A 20,407-nucleotide genomic window follows, 5' to 3' on the forward strand; every position below is an offset into this window, starting at 1 on the left:
GATAACAAGGAAATAAGGAAGATTGAACTGTCAGAAAACAGGCAGTGCAGGGCTACTTAGAAGGTACAGAGCATGGCTTTGAAAAAAGGGAGAAGAGTGCTTCTCAGAACAGGAAAACAATAAACACAGTTTGTTTTCTTCAAAGGAGATAGGACAAGACAAAAGCAGGAAGTGCTGTCCTTCCTTCATCCTGCCAGAGTTTCAATGGAAAGTCAAGTGTGTGCATCAATCATGATAAGGGAGAAGAGACCAAAGAGCTACCACCTTCAGTTTCTTGAAAGGAAAACACAGAGTTGTATCACATAACATAACACACTGCTCATTTTGTTCTTTCAAATGGTTCAGCCCTTGCCACTTTAGGAAGGAATTCCCACTGCAATCCTATGCGTGCCACATATGACCTCTCTTTAAACTTCCTGCATGACTCATGCTTGCTTCTTAGCACTCAGTGACAGCATTCTGGGGAAATTCTACTCCAGTGTTTTCTCCAGAAATAAGATTCTGGGTCTATATGACTTAGGTGATGGTAAGCTTCAAAGTCCCTTTCTTTACTTTGATTAAAAAGAATATTCCAACATATTTAGATGGTTGACTGTCAAATATTTTTGAGAGAGTACATAATTTCTAGAAAGTTCTAAGAAAATAAATTCTTTTTTTTTTTTTTTTTAAACTTTTATTTAATGCATATAAATTTCCAAAGTACGACTTATGGATTACAATGGCTTCCCCCCCATACCGTCCCTCCCACCCACAACCCTCCCCTTTCCCACTCCCTCTCCCCTTCCATTCACATCAAGATTCATTTTCGATTATCTTAATATACAGAAGATCAGCTTAGTATACATTAAGTATGGATTTCAACAGTTTGCTCCCACACAGAAACATAAAGTGAAAAATAATAGATGATTTTTTAAAATGATGATGAAATCAGAGCAGACCTATTGTCATGTTTAATCCCAGTGAGAGTCAAGTTGGGAATTGATAATTTCTTTTCTTTTTTTTTTACAGAGGATCAGTTTAGTATGCATTAAGTAAGGATTTCAACAGTTTGCACCCCCATAGAAACACAAAGTGAAATATATTGTTTGAGTACTCATTATAGCATTAAATCTCAATGTACAGCACATTAAGGATAGAGATCCTACATGAGGAGTAAGTGCACAGTGACTCCTGTTGTTGACTTTACCAATTGACACTCCTGTCTATGGCATCAGTAATCTCCCTATGCTCCAGTCATGAGTTTCCAAGGCTATGGAAGCCCTCTGAGTTCTCCGATTCTTATCTTGTTTAGACAAGCTCATAGTCAAAGTGGAGGTTCTCTCCTCCCTTCAGAGAAAGGTACCTCCTTCTTTGATGGCCTGTTCTTTCCACTGGGATCTCACTCGCAGAGATCTTTTGCCAGAGTGTCTTGGCTTTCCATGCCTGAAATACTCTCATGAGCTTTTCAGCCAGCTCCGAATGCCTTTAGGGCTGATTCTGAGGCCAGAGTGCTATTTAGGACATCTGCCATTCTATGAGTCTGCTGAGATTCTCACTTCCCATGTTGGATCACTCTCCCCTTTATTTACTCCATCAGTTAGCATTAGCAGGTACTAGACTTGTCTATGTGCTCCCTTTGACTCCCAGTCCCTTCACCATGACCAACTGTGAACTGAAACTGATCACCTGGAACAGTGAGATGGCATTGGTACATGCCACCTCGATGGGATTGAATTGGAATCCCCTGGTATGCTTCCAACTCCACCACTTGGGGCAAGTCAGCCTGAGCATGTCCCAAATATAAATTCTAACCACGTGCCCTCCAAATATTGAATAAAGCTAAAAACAATGAAAACAAACAATTTATTTGTACTCAAAATCTCACAGTTTCAGGATTAATTAACATACTCCCTGGTGGGATTGGATTATGATGTCATTTTTGGTATAGAAAGCAATTTTTATTAAATCTATTAAATTAGAGTAAAATAGGGGGCCGGTGCTGTGGTGCAGAAGGTTATGCCCTGGCCTGAATTTCCAGTTCAAGACCGGCTGCTCCACTTCCTATCCATCTCTCTGTTATGGCCTGGGAAAGCAGTAGAAGATGGCCTAAGTCCTTGGTTTCCTGCACCTGCATGGAAGACCTGGAAGAAGCTCCTGACTCCTGGCTTCGGATAAGCGCTGCTCCGGCCATTGCAGCCAACTGGGGAGTGAACCATAGGATGGAAGACCTCTCTCTCTCTGCCTCTCCTCTCTCTGTGTAACTGTGACTTTCAAACAACAAATAAAATAAATCTTTAAAAAATGAGAGTAAAATTATATATTATATATTATATATATTAGGGTACCTCACTTATTAAGTTTGTTGGTTATAAAGTTTTTGTTTGTAATTCAGTGTTTTGGATCCCAAAACATATTTTTAAATAATAAAAAAGAAAACAATCACTGGTCAGATATACTGGTTAGTCTTAGGTGAGCCTGTATCAATATATTTACTTCAGAATATATCTAAAATAGTATTATATTTACAGTACTACAGAAGTAGTGATATGCTAGAACTGATTATAGCCAATGTACAGTTGTCCTGAAACTATGCCAAGAGCTTTGCATGCCTTATCTCATTTAATCTTCATGGGTATCATGATACAAATAAGGAAACTGAGTCTCAGAATGATTTTGTGACCTGTTATAGATCATACAGCTAGTAAGTGCTATACAAGAAATTGAATTCTGGAAGCTGAACTCCAAAAATAATGGTAAGCATTAGGAAACTAGGCCTTTAGTTCCAGCTCATTGTGGGACCATGCACTGGTCCTGTTTTTATCTGCGAAATCAAGAGTTGGACTTACTGATTTGTATAGTGCTAAGCAGTTCAAAAATTCTACCATTCCATTTCCAACTTCTAGATGTAATCATCTTTGATGGAAAATGTATTCAGTTTTAAGCTAAGATTTAAAACTAAGGTTGGCATGTTTTTTTGTTTGTTTGTTTGTTTGTTTGTTTTCCCCATTACCTGAGAGGGAGGGGGCAGCCTCTAGGAAGAAATAATTAGCTATGCAGTTGGGAATTCCAGAGGACATATGAGACAGGGGTACAAGGAAATATTAGATGGGGAACTTGGGGCTCACAGAGGTTTAAATTTCCAATTGGAGCTCTGTCATTAGCTTCTTTTATGTTTGCACTGATTAGAATTTTTCTCTTACTTCATGAGTTTTATTCTTTTTGGGACCTTAATTCAACAGAATGCACAGTCAAAGCTTTTTTCCTTGTTGTCCTGTCCTTGAAATAAACACATAGTCCCACTGAAGTTTTCTGAGGTCTATGTCCTGCGACCAAATAATTAGACCATATGTCAAAGAGCCTGCTACATACATGTGCTGGCCCTCTTTGTAACTGGTTGTTTTCACTTTGAACTTTGTACAGAAGGACATAGGTCTTAGGATTAACAAAGGAAAGAATTATCCATCTCCATCTTAGAGAAAAAAAAAATCTATACTCCAAGTCTAGAAAGAGCAAGATTTTTCAGTGAGGAGATGAAGCTGAAGTTCAGAATTCTACTTCCTAAAAAGGTTATACCTGGAATAGTCAAGTAGAGAGCTATGAGTTATACCCCTCATTCTTCTGCCCTCCTCCCCACCACGACTGCTCCTTCCAGAGCATAGACAAACATTCTATATCGCATGTTTTGCTTTGCTAAGAGCCATAAGAGCATTTTTTAATTAAAAATATGTTTAATTTAAAAAGTAACAAAAACATATAATTGTACATATTTATAGGGTACCATGTGAAGTTTCAATAATCATATATATTGCATAATATCCAATCCAGGCAAATATACCTTTTCAAACATTTAGCATTTTTTTATGATACAAAAGCAAAAATAGGCAATTAGGATTTTATCAAGCCAAAGAACTCCTGTACAGCAGAGGAAACAGTTGAACAGACTGAAGAGACAACCTACAGAACAGGAGAAAATATCTGCGAGTTATCTACCTGAAAGAGGATCCATAACTAGACTAGATAAGGAACTCATTAGCAAAACAAACAGCTCAATTTAAAAATGGCAGTTGATTTAAATACATTTCTCAAAGAAAGAAATGCCAAGGACCAACAGGTACAGGAAATAATGTTCAAAATCACTAATCAACAGGGGACACAAATCAAAACCAAAATGAGACATCATCTCATTCTAGTGACAAATTCTATTATCAGAAGGACAAAAACGGTAAGTCCTGGCATGGATGTAGAGAAAAGGGAACCCTTGCACTGTTGATGTGGATGCAAATTAGTATAGCCATGGTGGAAAACAGTAAGGAGGTTCCTCCAAAAACTAAAAATAGAACCACCAGCTGACCCAGCAATCATATCTAAGGGAAAATGAAGTAAATCTTTTGAAGAGACATCTGCACTTTCACATTTACTACACCACCATTCACAATAGCCAAGAAAGTGTCTATCCACTGATGAGTTTTCTGTAATTTTTTAAAAAATACATTTCAACAAAGCAAATAACTTTCATTCATTGTAAAAAAAAATAAATGAAAATATCTCATAATGCCAACATTCTAGCTGCACGTCCTTCCATTTTTAAAAAAGTTTTTAAATGTAATTTGGTCACTCTACATATATAATTTTATGCCCTACATTTTAATTTAATGTTATACTATTAACATTTTCTTTTGTTATTATCACATAGAAATCATTTTAATTACTTATTATATTTCATTAAAGAACTACCTAGTTACTTATCTAAGCAATGCCAATTCTGCACCCAATATGCCAATACAATAGATTGCACTTTAGAAAAAAATGAATGCATGATATTTTCCCACATGTTTGACCATCAGGTTAGGACACAGTACTAGAAATGTAGTTACTTGGTCAAAGAATGCACATTTTTAATAAGACTTGGAATATCTTCCACCAGATACCTTTCCCAGACCTCAATAATATATTTAATTCCCTTATTCCATGTTACCATGACACTCTGCACTTCCCATTCAAAATCTCCATCGCCATTTTGAGCACTTGCTTATAGTTTTATTTGTATTACATATATTAATGGGGACTGTGAACTCCATCCAAGTAGGGTCATGTACTATTTTACTAACTGTGTTTTGTGAAGGGCCTACCATCTAGGACACATCCAATGTATGCTTAAATATTGAATTTGCTGAATATTGTTGAATAGTTGTTTATTACTAAAGGTTGTTTGAATTAAGCAACTGTTCAACAATATTCAACTAGAACTTATCTCACAGCTTCAATGAATTCACTGGTTGCTTAAATTCTGCATTGAAAATTCAGTGAGCCTGAGAGCTGAACATTACCAGTTCTCGGGGCAGAAAATTTCCTTCTTGGCGAGCAATGACCAGCGATGCCGTCTCTCCCTGTTTGGTGCTCCTCAACATGGCCACGAGCTCTTCCTGAGTTCGTCCAGTGACATCTCTGCCATTTACCTAATGAGTGCAATCATTTGAACAGTCACAATTACGACACTCACTATCCCCTTCTACCCCACCCATGGGTTCCTATCATCGATAAAGCTAGGAGAAAATGAAAATCAAACTGATGAATGAAAACCAACTATTTCAATAACCACCCTTACTCTGATACTGGACAAACTCAATAATTAATATTAGCAGTTTTTCCTAAAATATCACATTCTCATGAGGGGAAAATCAAACTGGGAGAACCAGAGAATGATTCCTTAAATGAGAAGGAAGCAGATTTCCAGTGCTCACCTGGCATCGTTTTCTCCCCAACACAACCAGCAAATGATCCTACAGTGTGTTCCATATTTAAAATATTATAGTCTCCAGATTATCACAGATTGAGATATTTTATTTCATGACATTTTAATCATATGGTACACAGTCTTTCATGATGTAGAACTGTATTGAAAGCTGTAACATTGATTTCATGCCACCAGAGAGTTAAATAAAAAGATAAAGAGAAGTTTTCATTATCACTTGGCCCCTTATCACTGGCCTTACTGGAGACTTACAAAGTTAAGTTATCCGTTAAGTAATGGCATAATTGAAGTTCTTACCTCATTTAGGAGTAATACTTTTCAATATATTGTATTCAAGATATAAATATTTAAAGGGATCTTTGTATAATTATTTGACCATCAAAAATATTTTATTGAAGATACCAGTTCCAATGCTTACCTCTAAAATTCTGTCCCCTGATTGTAGGCGGCCATCTTTTATTGCTGCTCCCTTTGGTAAAATATTTTTTACAAAAATGGGACCAGGACCATGTATGGAGGAGTCTCTGGTAACCACAGTGAAACCAAGTCCTTCAGGGCCTAGCACAGAAGACCAGGGAAACACCGAGTCACCTTAAGGATGAATCACCTTACATTCAGTCTCACAGTGCATTCGACCTAACTTAGATCAGTGCACAAGTAAGTAAAACCTTTACATTTCAGGATATTTTCAATATGCTTCAGGTGTTCTGGTTCCAGATAGAGATTACAGTTCCTGACAGGCCATGATGGCATCAAAGCAAATTCTGGGCCCAACAATGATGTGTAACTTTCTTTTTATTTGGGTTGTAGAAGCAATGCACATGTTATCCATATACTCTGAGGAACTGACTTCTCAGGAAACGTAACTTCACTTCATACTCTGCTGGTAGGCCAGGGCATCTGGCATGAGTTCTGTCAGTCTCTGAACCAGTGGGCAACCTGGAGCTCCTCCCTTTCCTGCGCCCCATTGCATCAAGTCTTGCTGTCCTGCTCTGTTCTCTTGCAGCTCCCTTTCTCCCTTCCACTGCAGTTTTCATTCTGTCTTAAGGTAGGCTCAGATTTCTCCACACTAAGGAAACTTACTCCAGTCTTACTGCTTTTTCAAACTTCCATCACCGATGACCTATAAAAACCCATATCAAGAAATTCTATCTTTGATCTTTCTTTAAAAGAGTGAAAAGATGAGTAACAGCATCTCATTAATTTTTTTTTAAATGTACTCTCCTCTCGGTTGTTATGCCTTTATTTTATGATTACTTTCCTACCTCTCCGTTCACACACCTTGATCTTGACCTAGCAGTTCCTCCATGCTCTGATCTGGGCCGCTTCATCTTCTAGTACCTGCCTTGGCCAGCTCCTAGCTTCAACGATCTCACTGTGGAAGACACCTGAATCTCTTTGGCCTTAATCTGTCTTTCTGACATCAGCTTCCTGCATATCACCATGTGAATTTCAAACTTGACTATGTGCCTCCCTTTCCAATCCAGATCCTGGCCTTTACAAATAGTCTCATCTACTTAAAATTCTTATTTCTAGCAAATACATTTGTATCATGCAAGTTGCCTTGGCTGAAAACCTCAGCAATAACTGTCATTCCTCCCTTCCTTCCTTCCTAAGGCACCAATGTTGTGTTTTCACATTCAGACAGATAAAATGTACCCTTCACTGATCCTGGTCTCTCCCTTAGTACATCTTTTGGCTGTCAGATTAATCTTCCCAAATACAGCTGTGATGCCATATGCCTTGCTTTTACATTCAAAGTTTTCTGATCGATTTTCAAAATAATTTTGTGTCTGGTTAATTTTATTTCCCTTAAAGCACCAAACTCTGTGACTTATACATAGCCAGAAAATTTGTACCAAAACAAACAAACAAACCAAAACAAAAAAACTCCCATGGGAGACCAGGAAAAGCACCTGGCTCCTGGCTCCTGCCATCGGATCAGCACGGTGCGCCGGCCGCAGCGCGCTGGCCGCGGCGGCCATTGGAGGGTGAACCAACAGCAAAGGAAGACCTTTCTCTCTCTCTCTCTCTCTCTCTCTCTCTCACTGTCCACTCTTCCTGTCAAAAAAAAAAAACCAAAAAGCAAAAAACAAACAAAAAAAACCTCCAAAACTACCGATCTACTGATGGAGTTAACGAAACCTAAATGCAAGGCATACTGGAGTATTTGTGCCTCCTAATCAATGCATTTTTTTTTTTTTTTTTTTTTTTTGGCCAGGCAGAGTTAGACAGTGAGAGAGAGAGAGACAGAGAGAGAGTTATAGACAGTGAGAGACAGAGAGAAAGGTCTTCCTTCCATTGGTTCACTCTCCTAACGGCTGCTACAGCTGGTGCTGCACCAATCTGAATCCAGGAGCTGGGTACTTCCTCCTGGTCTCCAGTGTGGGTGCAGGGACCCAAGCACTTGGGCCATCCTCCACTGCCCTCCCGGGCCACAGCAGAGAGCTGGACTGGAAGAGGAGCAACCGGGACTAGTACCTGGCGCCCCAACCGGGACTAGAACCCGGAGTGCCAGCACCGCAGGCGGAGGATTAGCCAGGTGAGCCACACCGCTGGCCTACATTTGTTTTCTTCTAGAATTCTTATAGGTCAATGGAATTTTGCTAAAAGAATTTTCTCAGAATAATCCCTATATCCTTATAAAGCTATATCATTTGTTTTAGAAATGAATTAATATATATTTTAAAGCTACCTATGGCCATTGAATGATCTATTAATTCAGATAAGAATCTTGAAAATCTTAAGTTTCTTTGGCATTTTCTTGAAACACACAGGATTTCAGAAGGTTGCAATAGGGGAGGATAATATCAGGCAGAGGTTATAAAATGAACTAACGCATAGAAGCGCATGAATGCTCATGGGTGTGTACAATATTGCATAAATATGCATGTACACACATGAGCTCGTCTTACAGTACTGTGCTGGAAATGAATAGAAAGTTGACATGAATCAAGCAAAGGTTATACATACTTTGAAACTAGGTAACTTTCAAAAGAATGTTTGTAATGTTAAATCAACAAAATTAATAATTATTAAATATTTGGTTTCTGGGTAGTAAACTCTTTACTGCTATAAAACTGTTTTAGATAATGAGAAACAATATGTTATTTGGACTTGGCTTAAAGAATGCATCAAAAATCACGAATTGTGTTCAAAACAAGGACGGCTGAATTTCAATGTGTTTTTAGTATTAAGTTGTAACACAATATTGCTGTGTTTCTATCAAGTTTGCAATGATTCTTTCCAGTCCCCAACATGTCTTCATTATTTTCTTGTTTCAAATAATCTATAATCTGCAGAAGAAAAGAATAAGAAAGTACCACAATTTCAAGAAATTTAAGTTACCTAAGTACACACTTAAATCTATTCTTTGATACAATTAAATGAAGGGAGAATTAACTAAATTAGCCTTAATGCATTTCTCTTAACCAATTTTACATGCTACAATAATAGAATGCTATTAAGCATAATTTAATAATTACCTTTCTTTAGGTCAATCTTAATTTTCTTTGCATTTTTCTTGCTGCCAAACCCCATGAGAGGAGAGAGTGAGGGAGAGGATGGCTTTCTTCCTAGCCTGGGCACTTGAGGGCTCTTGCTTTGTTGCAGGGGAGCTGATGTATCTGCTTCAGAGCAGCCTGTTCCTGTGAGGTTTGCTGTCTTTACTCCTGATTTGCAATGCGCAGGAGGAGGCACCTTTGTTCTCAAAGCACCATCACTGTTTGCAAAAATGTTAAGTGGTCCAATGAATGATTTTTCATACTGCTCACGGTGTTGAGGTGGAAGCACGTGGAGGAGCACACTTGGAGATTTCATTGCCTTACGGAAGACATCTTGAGCCCTGGAAAGAGAATTAACAGGTGTACAATGACTTGAATGCCATCTTTTAAATTATCCCAGCAAGGTGGCAAAGAGAAGCAGTATAGTATAGGAGACATTATCAACATCACTATCTACATTGGTTTTGCTAACCAAACACTAATTACCACTTCTTACCTGCATCCGGGTGTCCTTACACTGGATATTACATATACATTACTACCATAACTAACTACCAACTGTGCTAGGTAAGTATAATTGGCTCCTATCTTGTAAATGAGGAAGGGGAGGTTCAGAGAAATTAAATAGCTTGCCCAACATCCAAGCTTAGCTTTTAAGTAGTTCTAAACCTGAAAATTTAACCAAAAGTGATTACTGAAATAAATACAAAAAACAAACTTTAATTCTAGGTAAAAAATAGATTTTTAAATCAGATTATTAGTTTTTTTTTTTTCCAGGAATTTGTTATAAACACAGATCCTCTCTAACAAGGCTTGTGCTCAGGAAGTTCAGTTCTGACATGAGAACATTTTGGCAGGTGTTTTGATTGTGCCTGATCATCCCAGGGGCTGTCAGTTCAACAGGTACCATTTTCATTATTCTATCATAAAGGACCTGCATTTTCTGCTTTTCTACTGCAGCGCTTTGAGTTGTCAGCCCTTGTCCTGACTGTTGATGTACAACTTAATACTTTATCCCTTTTAGTATTTTTTTTTTGTTCTACTTAATACTATTGGTTGAACTCTGTAATTAACACACAATTATTCTTAGGAGTTCTTCCTTAAAATCAGTACCACACATCCCCCCAACCCCCCACCCCCGCCTTTTCCTCAGGACTCTTGGTGAGACATGACTTGTAATGGCTGCTCCCAGCCTTTACTGACAATGAGACCTAAGTGATGGGGTTAACAAAACGTTCTTTAAAACAGGCTAGATTAACTGAGAGGCAGAAATGTTTCCTACATTTCTTTTTCTTATTTCATGATGCTCCCATAAGCATCTTGTGGCCATGATACAGTCTGAAAATAGCAGCCATGTGGAAATGCAAGCAAAGCAGAGATGGAGGGTGCCAGATCAACGGGTGCCAGAAGATGCCATGTGCACGGTGCTCTGCCCACCTCTGCACTTACTTGTCATTAGAAAAAAATATATATAATTCTCATTAAGTTGACTTTCTTTCAGGCCTCTGTTATCCACAGTCACACCAACTAATAACTAATCGTCATTCCTAGTGCTGTCATAGCTCCCTCCCTTCAGCGAAGCATTTAACTCTCCACAGAGGGAGGATTTCACAGCTGCCCAGCGTCTCTGCTTGGTTTCCTTAACGTTGCTTTTGCTTAACGAGGAGTTGATTTCTATACCCCAACCTAACTCCATACTGAATTTTCATGAGCCTCGGTTTCTACTTCTATAAAACAGAAATGAGGATGTCTGTTTCACATACCTATGTAGAGAGCACAGCCAATAGTCTATAAAATACTGTTAATAATAATTTTATCTATCATTCATTATTTTAACAAAATAGATTCTTTTATGCTTCATTTCTTTAATGCTTATGCAAGCAGCACCTACTTCTCCTCCTATAACTGGTCACCCCCTTACCTACCCACATCCACAGTATCAACAACTAATGTGCAGAGATGCATATTATAGTTATTTCCTGCATTCAGAATCCCACTGCAGTACCAACTTGCATTATATATATATATTATAATATGTAATATAATATGAAACATAATTATATATTATATATATTACACACACAGACACATCTTTCAGACTGCTATATCTTCTAGTTCTTGGTCACAAGAAGCCATTCCTATAACATTTCCACAAGTAGAAAGAGGGAGTATATTCAAATTTTAATTTTTTCCATTTGTTTCTTTTATTCAGTGAGTCTTCATAGCGATCCCTCACAGATTTCTTACTTGATGCAAAACTGCTGACATCAAGCAAGTTAATTAATAAGCTGAACTAACAGTCTGGAAAGAGCCATTAAATACCAGCCCAACTGACCCGTTGCCCAGGAAAAACAAACCCATCCATCGATGCCACAGCAAGACAGCCAGGCAGGCAGGCTTGGTCCATCTGCAGTTCCACATTCTCAGAGACATCAGGGACATGTGTGGGCCACCTTTGAGTATGTTAAAACATAAGACACATTTGACAACAGATGTCCTAGGGTCACTCAAAAGGAATTGGTGGAAAATTCTACCTGCAATTTTGATGGTAGTGAGTTCCACAAGGATTATAACCATTCTAGGAATCAACAGAGTAAACAAAACAATGAAAAAAATGCTTACTGAGCAAAGGTTTTGTCCGCGAGATCCACATTGTTGATTTTGACAATACATTCATTTTCATGAAAGAGCCCCTCCCTCTTGGACCTGCTGTTGTCTTCGATGCCTCGGATGAAGAGTCCTAGAATCCTAGATGGAAAGTTTAGGTTGTAATAGAACTACTGCATAATAAGGCATGCTAATTATCTCTTTCCTCACAACTATTCAGAAGTAAGGGCTGATATGCATTTATGTAAGAAACTACACTTTCTCATCAGGTAATGGTCATTTAAATCCTTAGCTCTCCCCTCTCAAGAACAAAAACAAAAACCCACTAAAAAATAAAAGCCTTTCTTTTCAAGACAAATATACATAAATACCACGCCAGAGAACAATGTCTGACCCCATTCCTCCTGTCTGCAGTAAAGCAGCTGTAGGTGAAGTTGAGGACACCAAACACTAGGGGGTTGGAGAAGGGCATCCCAGTAGACTGGAATCCATGGGTCTGAGTTAGCCCTAAGATGGTGACCTCTTGTATGGCAATGGGAGAGGACTGGGTATTCATGGTAATTTTTTTCTGTCTTGGTACTTGTTATAATAATGTACATTTTAAGACTTAAATCTTTAGGCTCAAGACATATTACTCAGTTTAGAGGGAAGTTCAGTCTCATTTGTCAGGGAGACTGAATCATGTTTGTGTTGAGCATTTTCTTTGTGTTCAGGCAAGAAGAAAATGAGAAAAAGCCACAGGACCAGGATTAGGTGAATTGTTCAGGACAGGGTTGGTGTACAGAAGTTAAAAACCTGGAGACATTTAGAAGCCTAGAGTCAACTTACGATTTGAGAGTTCACACTGAGAAGCCAGTGCCACAGAAAAGGGCCTTGCTCACCAACCAGTGCCCCAGGCTGGTGGAGCTGGAGTACAGCACTCACCACCCACAACTCCACCTACAGCAGTAACATGATGAGGGAAGGGGGCTGTGGGAAAGCTGAAGTGTGAACCAGGATGAGCCCGGGGACAGAGAGGACTCTGATCAGCTCTTAGGGCTTTGTGGCTATGGCTCAAATCGCATAAATCACAACTAAACCCAAAAGGAAGAGAAACGACACTTGCATCTCTTTCAGCTGCTCCTCATTGAAAGCGTCTCCTTCTCCTTATGGCAGGACAGGGTCCTATTTGTGTTTCAGAGTGAGAAATGTAGACACATCTGTCCTCCAAGAAGCAAGAAACTCCCATCTCTACTTCCCTTGGCCTCTTATTTTTCTACGTTTTCACTCTCTTTTGTATAAGAGCTGTGCGTGCTGCTCCATAGTCCCTTTCCATTAAATTTCAAATCTAAATAAAATATGAGCACATTTTACACAAATAATAAAGTCAACCATAGAAAAAGGGCATCCTATAACGGAAGTATAGGAGGAAGCAATCCTCACGTAGGATCAGCCACAATGTTGAACCTCTGCCTCCAGGGCCTCAGGTGATTTCATGGGCTCAGGTCACCTGAAGACATCAATAGACAAGGCACATGCAGAGATACTCAGCTCTCTGCTGCAGCAATATTAAATGAATAGAGTGTGCTGCTACAGCAGGGAAAACTGTAGAGTCACACTGCCCACCACAAGGATGGCTCAGAGTCAGCAGCCCAAATGTGTGGGAGAGGTCGTAGGCTTCATTTCCAACATATTTTGTGTTACCTTTCTTTCTTAACATAATATTTAAGAATTGAATTATTTGCTATGTAAAAAAATAAAATAGATCAAAATTGTGTTATGTTTTTCCCTAAATTAAACAGCTCGCTGAGAGTTCACATTTTGGATTTCTGTTATGGTGGATTCACAATAACACGATCCATTAGGAGGCTCACATGTGGTTATAAACTAGTTTATGTAAGTGATATTTTTTTAACAAGCATTCAAGTCTTCCTTTAATTTAATTCAGTACATCATCAGTCATGTAATGTTACTCCCTAGGATTTAATTTCACATTTTGGGAGATGAATTAATTCTTTCAGGCCACTGGGTTGCAATTTAGCTAGCATATTACAGCTGGAGTACGCTATGTGAACCTCACTGATCTAAATAACCTAACTTTCCATGAAAAATTTATTGACAGAATAAGCCCAACTGTAAAACCCATGTGTCAGAGGTAATTTTGGTAAGATGCAAAACTGACTGATTTTATTATTTCTATCCCTGGCAACAAAACACTGCTGCCCTCTCTACCCCACAGACGGGATGGATCCCCTCCAGTTCAATTTCATCCAGACTTCTATGAGGAAGCTCAGAAAACAAGATTTCGTTATTCTTTTAGCCCCCAATGGTGGGCTGTGGTAGTTGTCTCAGTTGGGAACAAGACTTGTGGGATTTAAAGATTAATCCTGAACAGGAGTTATAGGCCAAAACTAACCAGTTAATTTGCTTTAATGAGCAGTGATAAGGTATACAGAAATCCTCAGCTCTGCAGAACATAACTGGTAATAGTTCTTGTTCTTCCTACAATCCTTCAGGTCCCAACACCTTTTCCTTGCCTCCTGTTCTTCTACTACGTATATCACATGGCATTGACCCCTCTACTGCTCAGCACTTTTGCCTGTATGTCTCCTCCTCCCACCTTCTCTCTTTTCCCATCCTTCCTCTCTCGTTCTCAGGGTTCACTGTCTGTACTGTGAAAGGAAGGTTATGCTATCTTTACTGAAAAAAAAAAAAATGGATATCCTCTTTTTAGTTCTAAAAATTGATATTGACTTTTGACAAAGGAATGAAATTAAGTTGCTTTCTTCTGGCAAGTACTTTAACTATGTTTTGCTTTTTATTACAAAAGCCAATGGCCCCTAATACAACCAACATACAGTGCCCCTGTGCTATGGTAGCTAATCAATTTTTGGAGACATTATCTAGTGCAGGAGCCATTAAGTTTTACTCAGAATGTTCTAGTTTAGATTAGGCTTCATACTTAAACAACAGGTGTGGCAGTATTTTTCTGAAAGAAAAAACAGAAGAATATCTTGGACGCAAAGCCAATTACAGTAGTCTTAGAAAGAATTAAATGTAAATTCTGATTTAAAATAATGACACAAGCCAATAAATGGAAGGAAATTAAGAGCTAAATTACCACTCTGACCTTAACTAAGCCCCTGTGCTCACACAGTGAAACCATGTGGAATTACCGAGTCAGAGACTTCTCTGACAGGCTCTGTATGCAGTTGCATCTACACACATGGGTTGAGTTAGTGAGCTGGTTCAACCGTACTCATTACTTCTTAACTTTTATTGGCTCATGTCTCCACTTCCAGATTATTTTTAATGTTTTTAATTGAATTTCCTTTCTATAATACTAGTAGATAGCAAAAAAAAAGGAGAAATATTTCACTAAGTTACTGAACAGCTGACCATGAATTATAATAAAATGTCATTTCTGAATCAGACTTGTTTTGTTTTAGCCAAAATAATAACATGGATAATTTATACATGTATCCATTGTGTGTTTTACTAGGAGCTTTCACATTTTTAAAGCCATTTAATCCCATTAACCTTGATGTGAAAATAAGTATTCACAAGAGGCAAATTTAGAGGACTTACTCAAGGTTATAAAAAAAGAACACAGAATTTTTCTGACTACAGGTCCAACCAATACTCTTTCTACCATTCTACAAGGCTTTTGCTGGGAATCAGAACCAGGAAGAAAAAGGGAGGAAATCAATAAATTCTAGTCTGTTTCCTTCATTTGAACTGAGAGAAGGTGATTTCTCATCTATAGGGTCAGCTCGTTTTCCAAGCTATTGAAACTGAAGTATGGTGACTGTCACATTGTATATTTCCTTGTTGTTTGGAAATTGGGAAGATCTTGTGTTCTATTTCCAGCTTCATTAAACTAAAGGACATGGCAATTTAACCGCTCTGATATTTCACAAAGCTCTATCAGTACATTTCTGCCAAACGACATTAGAATTTCTCATGACAACTGAGTAAATACTCACCCTGTCTGTCAAAAACAACCAGAGTTTGTCCTGTGCCATAACCCATAACATTTATAAACATGCTTATTAACACATACAGGAAACTAGGTAATGAGAGCCGCTAGCTTTTCAGCTCATTTCATTTTAGGGAACATTCATTCCAGCAAGAGCTTGGCATCAGATGTTATTTGGAAACAACAAAAAAAATGATGACTTTGCAATTAAAGGTAGCAGATGGCTACCTGCTGAATGTGATGCCAACCAAAATATCATGACCAAATCTGTGCTTCTTACTGTAGGACAGAATGAATTGAATAAATATTCAAAGCCAACAAATTAATACTATATAGCCTTTGGGAAAATTTGAGTTCTAGAAATTGCAATACAGTGAGTACAAGTCCGAAGACTTGAGTTTTGTGTGACCTTGGGAAAATCGATGGACTTTTCGGTTCTTTGATATGCTAAGTTAAAATAAAGCATTCTGCCTTTTCAGTGGTGTGTGTAAGAAAACAAATTTGACAATTAATTAAAATCATGCCATATGAGTGAGACACTGATTTTCTTTTAAGTTTCTGACAACTACTGTCAATATCAATCTGGGGCCAGAGCAGTCATCAAGAAAAGTAACTTAATATCTAAAACTGGTTATGAGGGTTGTTAAAACAGTACCAGTGTTAATGCTGAAGCCCACACTTCATTGCCACCATGGGAAGATTTATATCTAGTTAGATGTCAATTTCAAGAAATGCTGACACAATCTAATTACCACTTACCAATGTGGATTTAGCAACATAATGTCTTTAAAATTCCAGAAGGAGGTGGTAAATTATCTTTGAATAAATCTTATTCCAGGAAAAAATTAATAATGTAATGATGCTTTACTTCTATGGCTAAAATTATTTACACATACAGCTTTTGATACAGCTATTAGAATGCTGCACGTTTATTATTCTAGTCATTATTATACCTGTAGAAAATCAGAAAATATCAGCCTGGAATAATCATATTAATTTATTAAAGTGTATTTTGGAGGATTAAAAATGCAGTTACAACATTTGTCGCACATTAGGCTAAAATCTTCACCAAGGATTCTGTTTACTATATATCATTGTCAAGGATCCTTTAAGAAAGTACTTCACACTTCACCATCACGTATAAACGGAGACATTGTGAGTTTTTCTTCTTCATTGCATCCTTGAAGTAAATGATTTCATTTTGTTTTCAGCATATAATTGGCCACCAAAAGTAAATTTTGAGGTGTCCGTCTGAATAATGGATACTCATACTTAATCCTCTTCTGAAAAATGTTTGGGAAAATGAGCTTATCAGGGTTTCATTAGCAAGAGCTTCTGAAACAAAAAAGACATCTTACCTTCCACTAAGAGATGAAAAGAAGGGCACCACATGTATCCCCAAGGGGCCTCCTTCCCCAGAAATCTCCAATGTTCTTGTCATATCACTGGGGCAGAAAGAAGCAAAAGCACAGATGAGACTCTGCTAAAAAACAGATGAGGCACAGTCAACAGTCACCCACCACCTCCCCACCCTGGACTGTGTCAACCACTGTAACTCCCTCAGCTGAGAACAAGTCCGAGGAGACATGCTTTGCTGCTATGTTCAGAAGATCCATGAAATAAAACTTATTTTTACTCCTAGAAGGGGAAGAAATGGAAATGACTACCTACGAAAATAACTTCCTACTTACTTAATCTGCATACATCAGCATATTTTAAAAGAGGTACACAAAAATGCAATTTCTCCCCAATGACACACACTTGAAAATTCCAGTGCAGGTCGTAAAATAGATGGAACTGAAAATGTCTATTCTTGAGCATAAAGAAGCTTCCTTTTTTTCAGAAGAGATGTGAAATAAAATACTTATTTATTTTTAAAAGCCCAGAATTACATTTTAACAGTTGGTAATACATTTGGGCATGTTCAAAGCAATATAAATCAAAATGTTAACTTCCTTCAGCTGTATTCAGTGGAACAATTCCAAATTTTCACCCCCCCCCCTTTTTTAAGGGTAGAAAAAGAGGTTGCAAAACCTGGAGAAAATGTATTAGAGAGAGAAATAGAAAGCCTGACCTGCCTAACCCACCCCAGATTAAGGGAAGGATGAGCTAGATACATTAATGGATCGTGTATATGACTGAAATATAGAAGATACTGGGAGTTGTCAGGCAATAAAGAGTGGAACTCACAAGTTTCTGTAAAGATGAAAAATAATAACTGTGAACAATTATTGGTGCCTTTAATCGCAGAGAGAAAATAAAATTATCAGAGGAAAATGATAAAATAGAAGCAAACATCCCCTTTATGGAAATTGTAAGCAGGTCTCTATTGTTTCCTATTTACATGAAAATGACCTGAAACTAAATGTCAAATTAAGAGCTACAGCTGCTGTAAATGCTTTTCTGCTCTAAATTGAAAATGGTGAAATTTTGGCTCCTTGCTGGAAAGTTGAGAACAGCATTAAGAAAGCAAAGTGCCTGATGAATTCACTCTGCGTGAAGTATTCTCTAAATTATCAGCAATCTGAAATAAATATATTAAATATATCCTCATCAATGGATTAGGTTTATGTTTAATATGGTTTTTTTTTTGCAAGCCTATTATCATTAAGAAAGGCAAAAATGAGTAGATCAGTTTTCGGCATTTGTGGAATATGATGGAATTTCAAATTTGATAATACATTTCAGATGAGTCTTGCCCAGGTATTGCTGATATATGTAAAACTTGTTCAGTCAAGCAAGTTATATCAGAGCCCTGGAATAAAAGGAACAACAAATCTTAGAGCAATAACATGGGTGAAATGATTCTTCTCTGTATGTGTAAGGACATGGCTATTTATATGTACATGGACTGTCATACATAGGTAAGTATTACGAGTCCTGAATATAAAATCTTGGTGGCCAGAAGAAAGTCGCATACATTTTAATGGACCAAAGAGCAATACTTTTTATCTGATTATAGATTCACAGTCCATTTTTAAGCACTCAAGGAAGACGAAACCCAAAGCAGTCACATTCCAAGTTTATGATACTGTTAAAGACTTTTAAAAGCAAAGACTAAAATCTTCTTTAGCCATTGAAACATCTTTATGATGTATTTTTATAGTTTTGCCCTAAAAGCATAACACAAATATTTTCTAATAAATGGATCAAGTATCCATGTGCTGATAGTACCCATCCCTAATCTGGAGGCTTTGAGAAGATAAATGTTTAGTCGGCGAAGAACTGTTATAGTGCCTTCTACGGATTCTCATTTATTTCTGCTTACAAACCTTTCTTTACCTCTACTCAAAACTCCTCCAGTAAAATATAATAAATTCTAATACTTAATGTTTATCCATTTACTTATTTTAAAGGAAGTTATTGTATTTACTGACAGACCGATTCTCTCTACTGGTTGACTCCCCAAACGAATGCCCTAGCCAGGACTGGGCCAGTCTGAAACTAGGAGCTTAGAAGTCAGTCAGGTCTCCCATGCAGCTGACAGGGACCCAAACTATCACTGGCTGCTTCCCAGGATTTGCATTATTAGGAAGCTGGAATAGGGAGCAAAACCAGGACTCAAAACCAGGCATTGCAAAACAGGGTGTGAGCTTAACTACTATTGCCACACAGTAGCCCTAAAACCTACTCTTAGTACTTATCAAAACTGTATTTTTATACCCATTTAATAAAGAAAAACTTATAATTTAAATAACAAATAGCACTAAAATACTAAAAATATCTGGAAGTATGCAGTTTTTAAAGTTTGTTTCTACTTTAGAAAAATCTACTTTTTCGGTAAATTTACTCTGCCATTACACACAATAGTCATGATTCTTTGGCCAGAAGGATTTCTGACAATTGCTAAATTATTATCACAAATGTATTAGTATCCCAGGTGAAAAAGCATGAAAAGCTTTCAATTTTATTGACTCTAATATGCAAGCATTCAAGGTAAATTAGATTTGTTTAATAAAGAATTTTTACACAGACCATGTCTCACCATGTTTTTTTTACATAAAATATGATTTATTATTTGTTTGAAGATGGAATGAAAAGCATTTGAGAAAGGATGTCTCATAGACTAGTTCACTTATTTTTATTTATTTTAAAATAAAAAAACTCAGTGTTCTAGACAATTGATGGAGCACTGCATAAAGCCGTGAACATGTACACTTCATGGAAGATGAAACATACAGTAATACTCATCAAAAGTATTTGAATACGTATCTCATAAAATAAGAGTAAGATGTTAAAAGAGGCTGATAATGTTATTTGCTTGGAAAATTCCATGGCCGGCGCCGCGACTCGCTTGGCTAATCCTCTGCCTGTGGCGCCGGCACCCCAGGTTCTAGACCCGGTTGAGGAGCCGGATTCTGTACCAGTTGCTCCTCTTCCAGTCCAGCTCTCTGCTGTGGCCTGGGAAGGCAGTGGAGGATGGCCTAAGTGCTTGGGCCCTGCACCCGCATGGGAGACCAGGAGAAGCACCTGGCTCCTGGCTTTGGATCAGCACAGCACGCCGGCCTTAGCGGCCATTTGGGGGTTGAACCAACAGAAGGAAGATCTTTCTCTCTGTCTCTCTCTCTCTCACTGTCTAACTCTGCCTGTCAAAAAATAAAGAAAAGA

At 37.9% G+C, this 20,407-nt stretch overlaps 1 protein-coding gene across 8 annotated transcripts in view; it reads right to left on the reverse strand.

Moving 5' to 3' along the window:
* The window catches only part of PARD3B (par-3 family cell polarity regulator beta), a 1,151,792-nt gene that overhangs the window by 521,575 nt on the left and 609,810 nt on the right, over window positions 1–20,407 (reverse strand). For all 8 annotated transcript variants that reach the window (XM_051849249.2, XM_070070340.1, XM_051849247.2 and 5 more), the window contains 5 exons: window positions 17,158–17,244; window positions 11,857–11,982; window positions 9,217–9,575; window positions 6,150–6,289; window positions 5,307–5,435 (listed from right to left, as the gene is read on the reverse strand). In XM_051849249.2, the coding sequence (XP_051705209.2) occupies window positions 5,307–5,435; window positions 6,150–6,289; window positions 9,217–9,575; window positions 11,857–11,982; window positions 17,158–17,244 (841 nt within the window). The remainder of the gene's footprint in view (window positions 1–5,306; window positions 5,436–6,149; window positions 6,290–9,216; window positions 9,576–11,856; window positions 11,983–17,157; window positions 17,245–20,407) is intronic.

The sequence above is a fragment of the Oryctolagus cuniculus genome, chromosome 3, assembly GCF_964237555.1.
Source record: "Oryctolagus cuniculus chromosome 3, mOryCun1.1, whole genome shotgun sequence".
NCBI classification, from domain to species: domain Eukaryota; kingdom Metazoa; phylum Chordata; class Mammalia; order Lagomorpha; family Leporidae; genus Oryctolagus; species Oryctolagus cuniculus.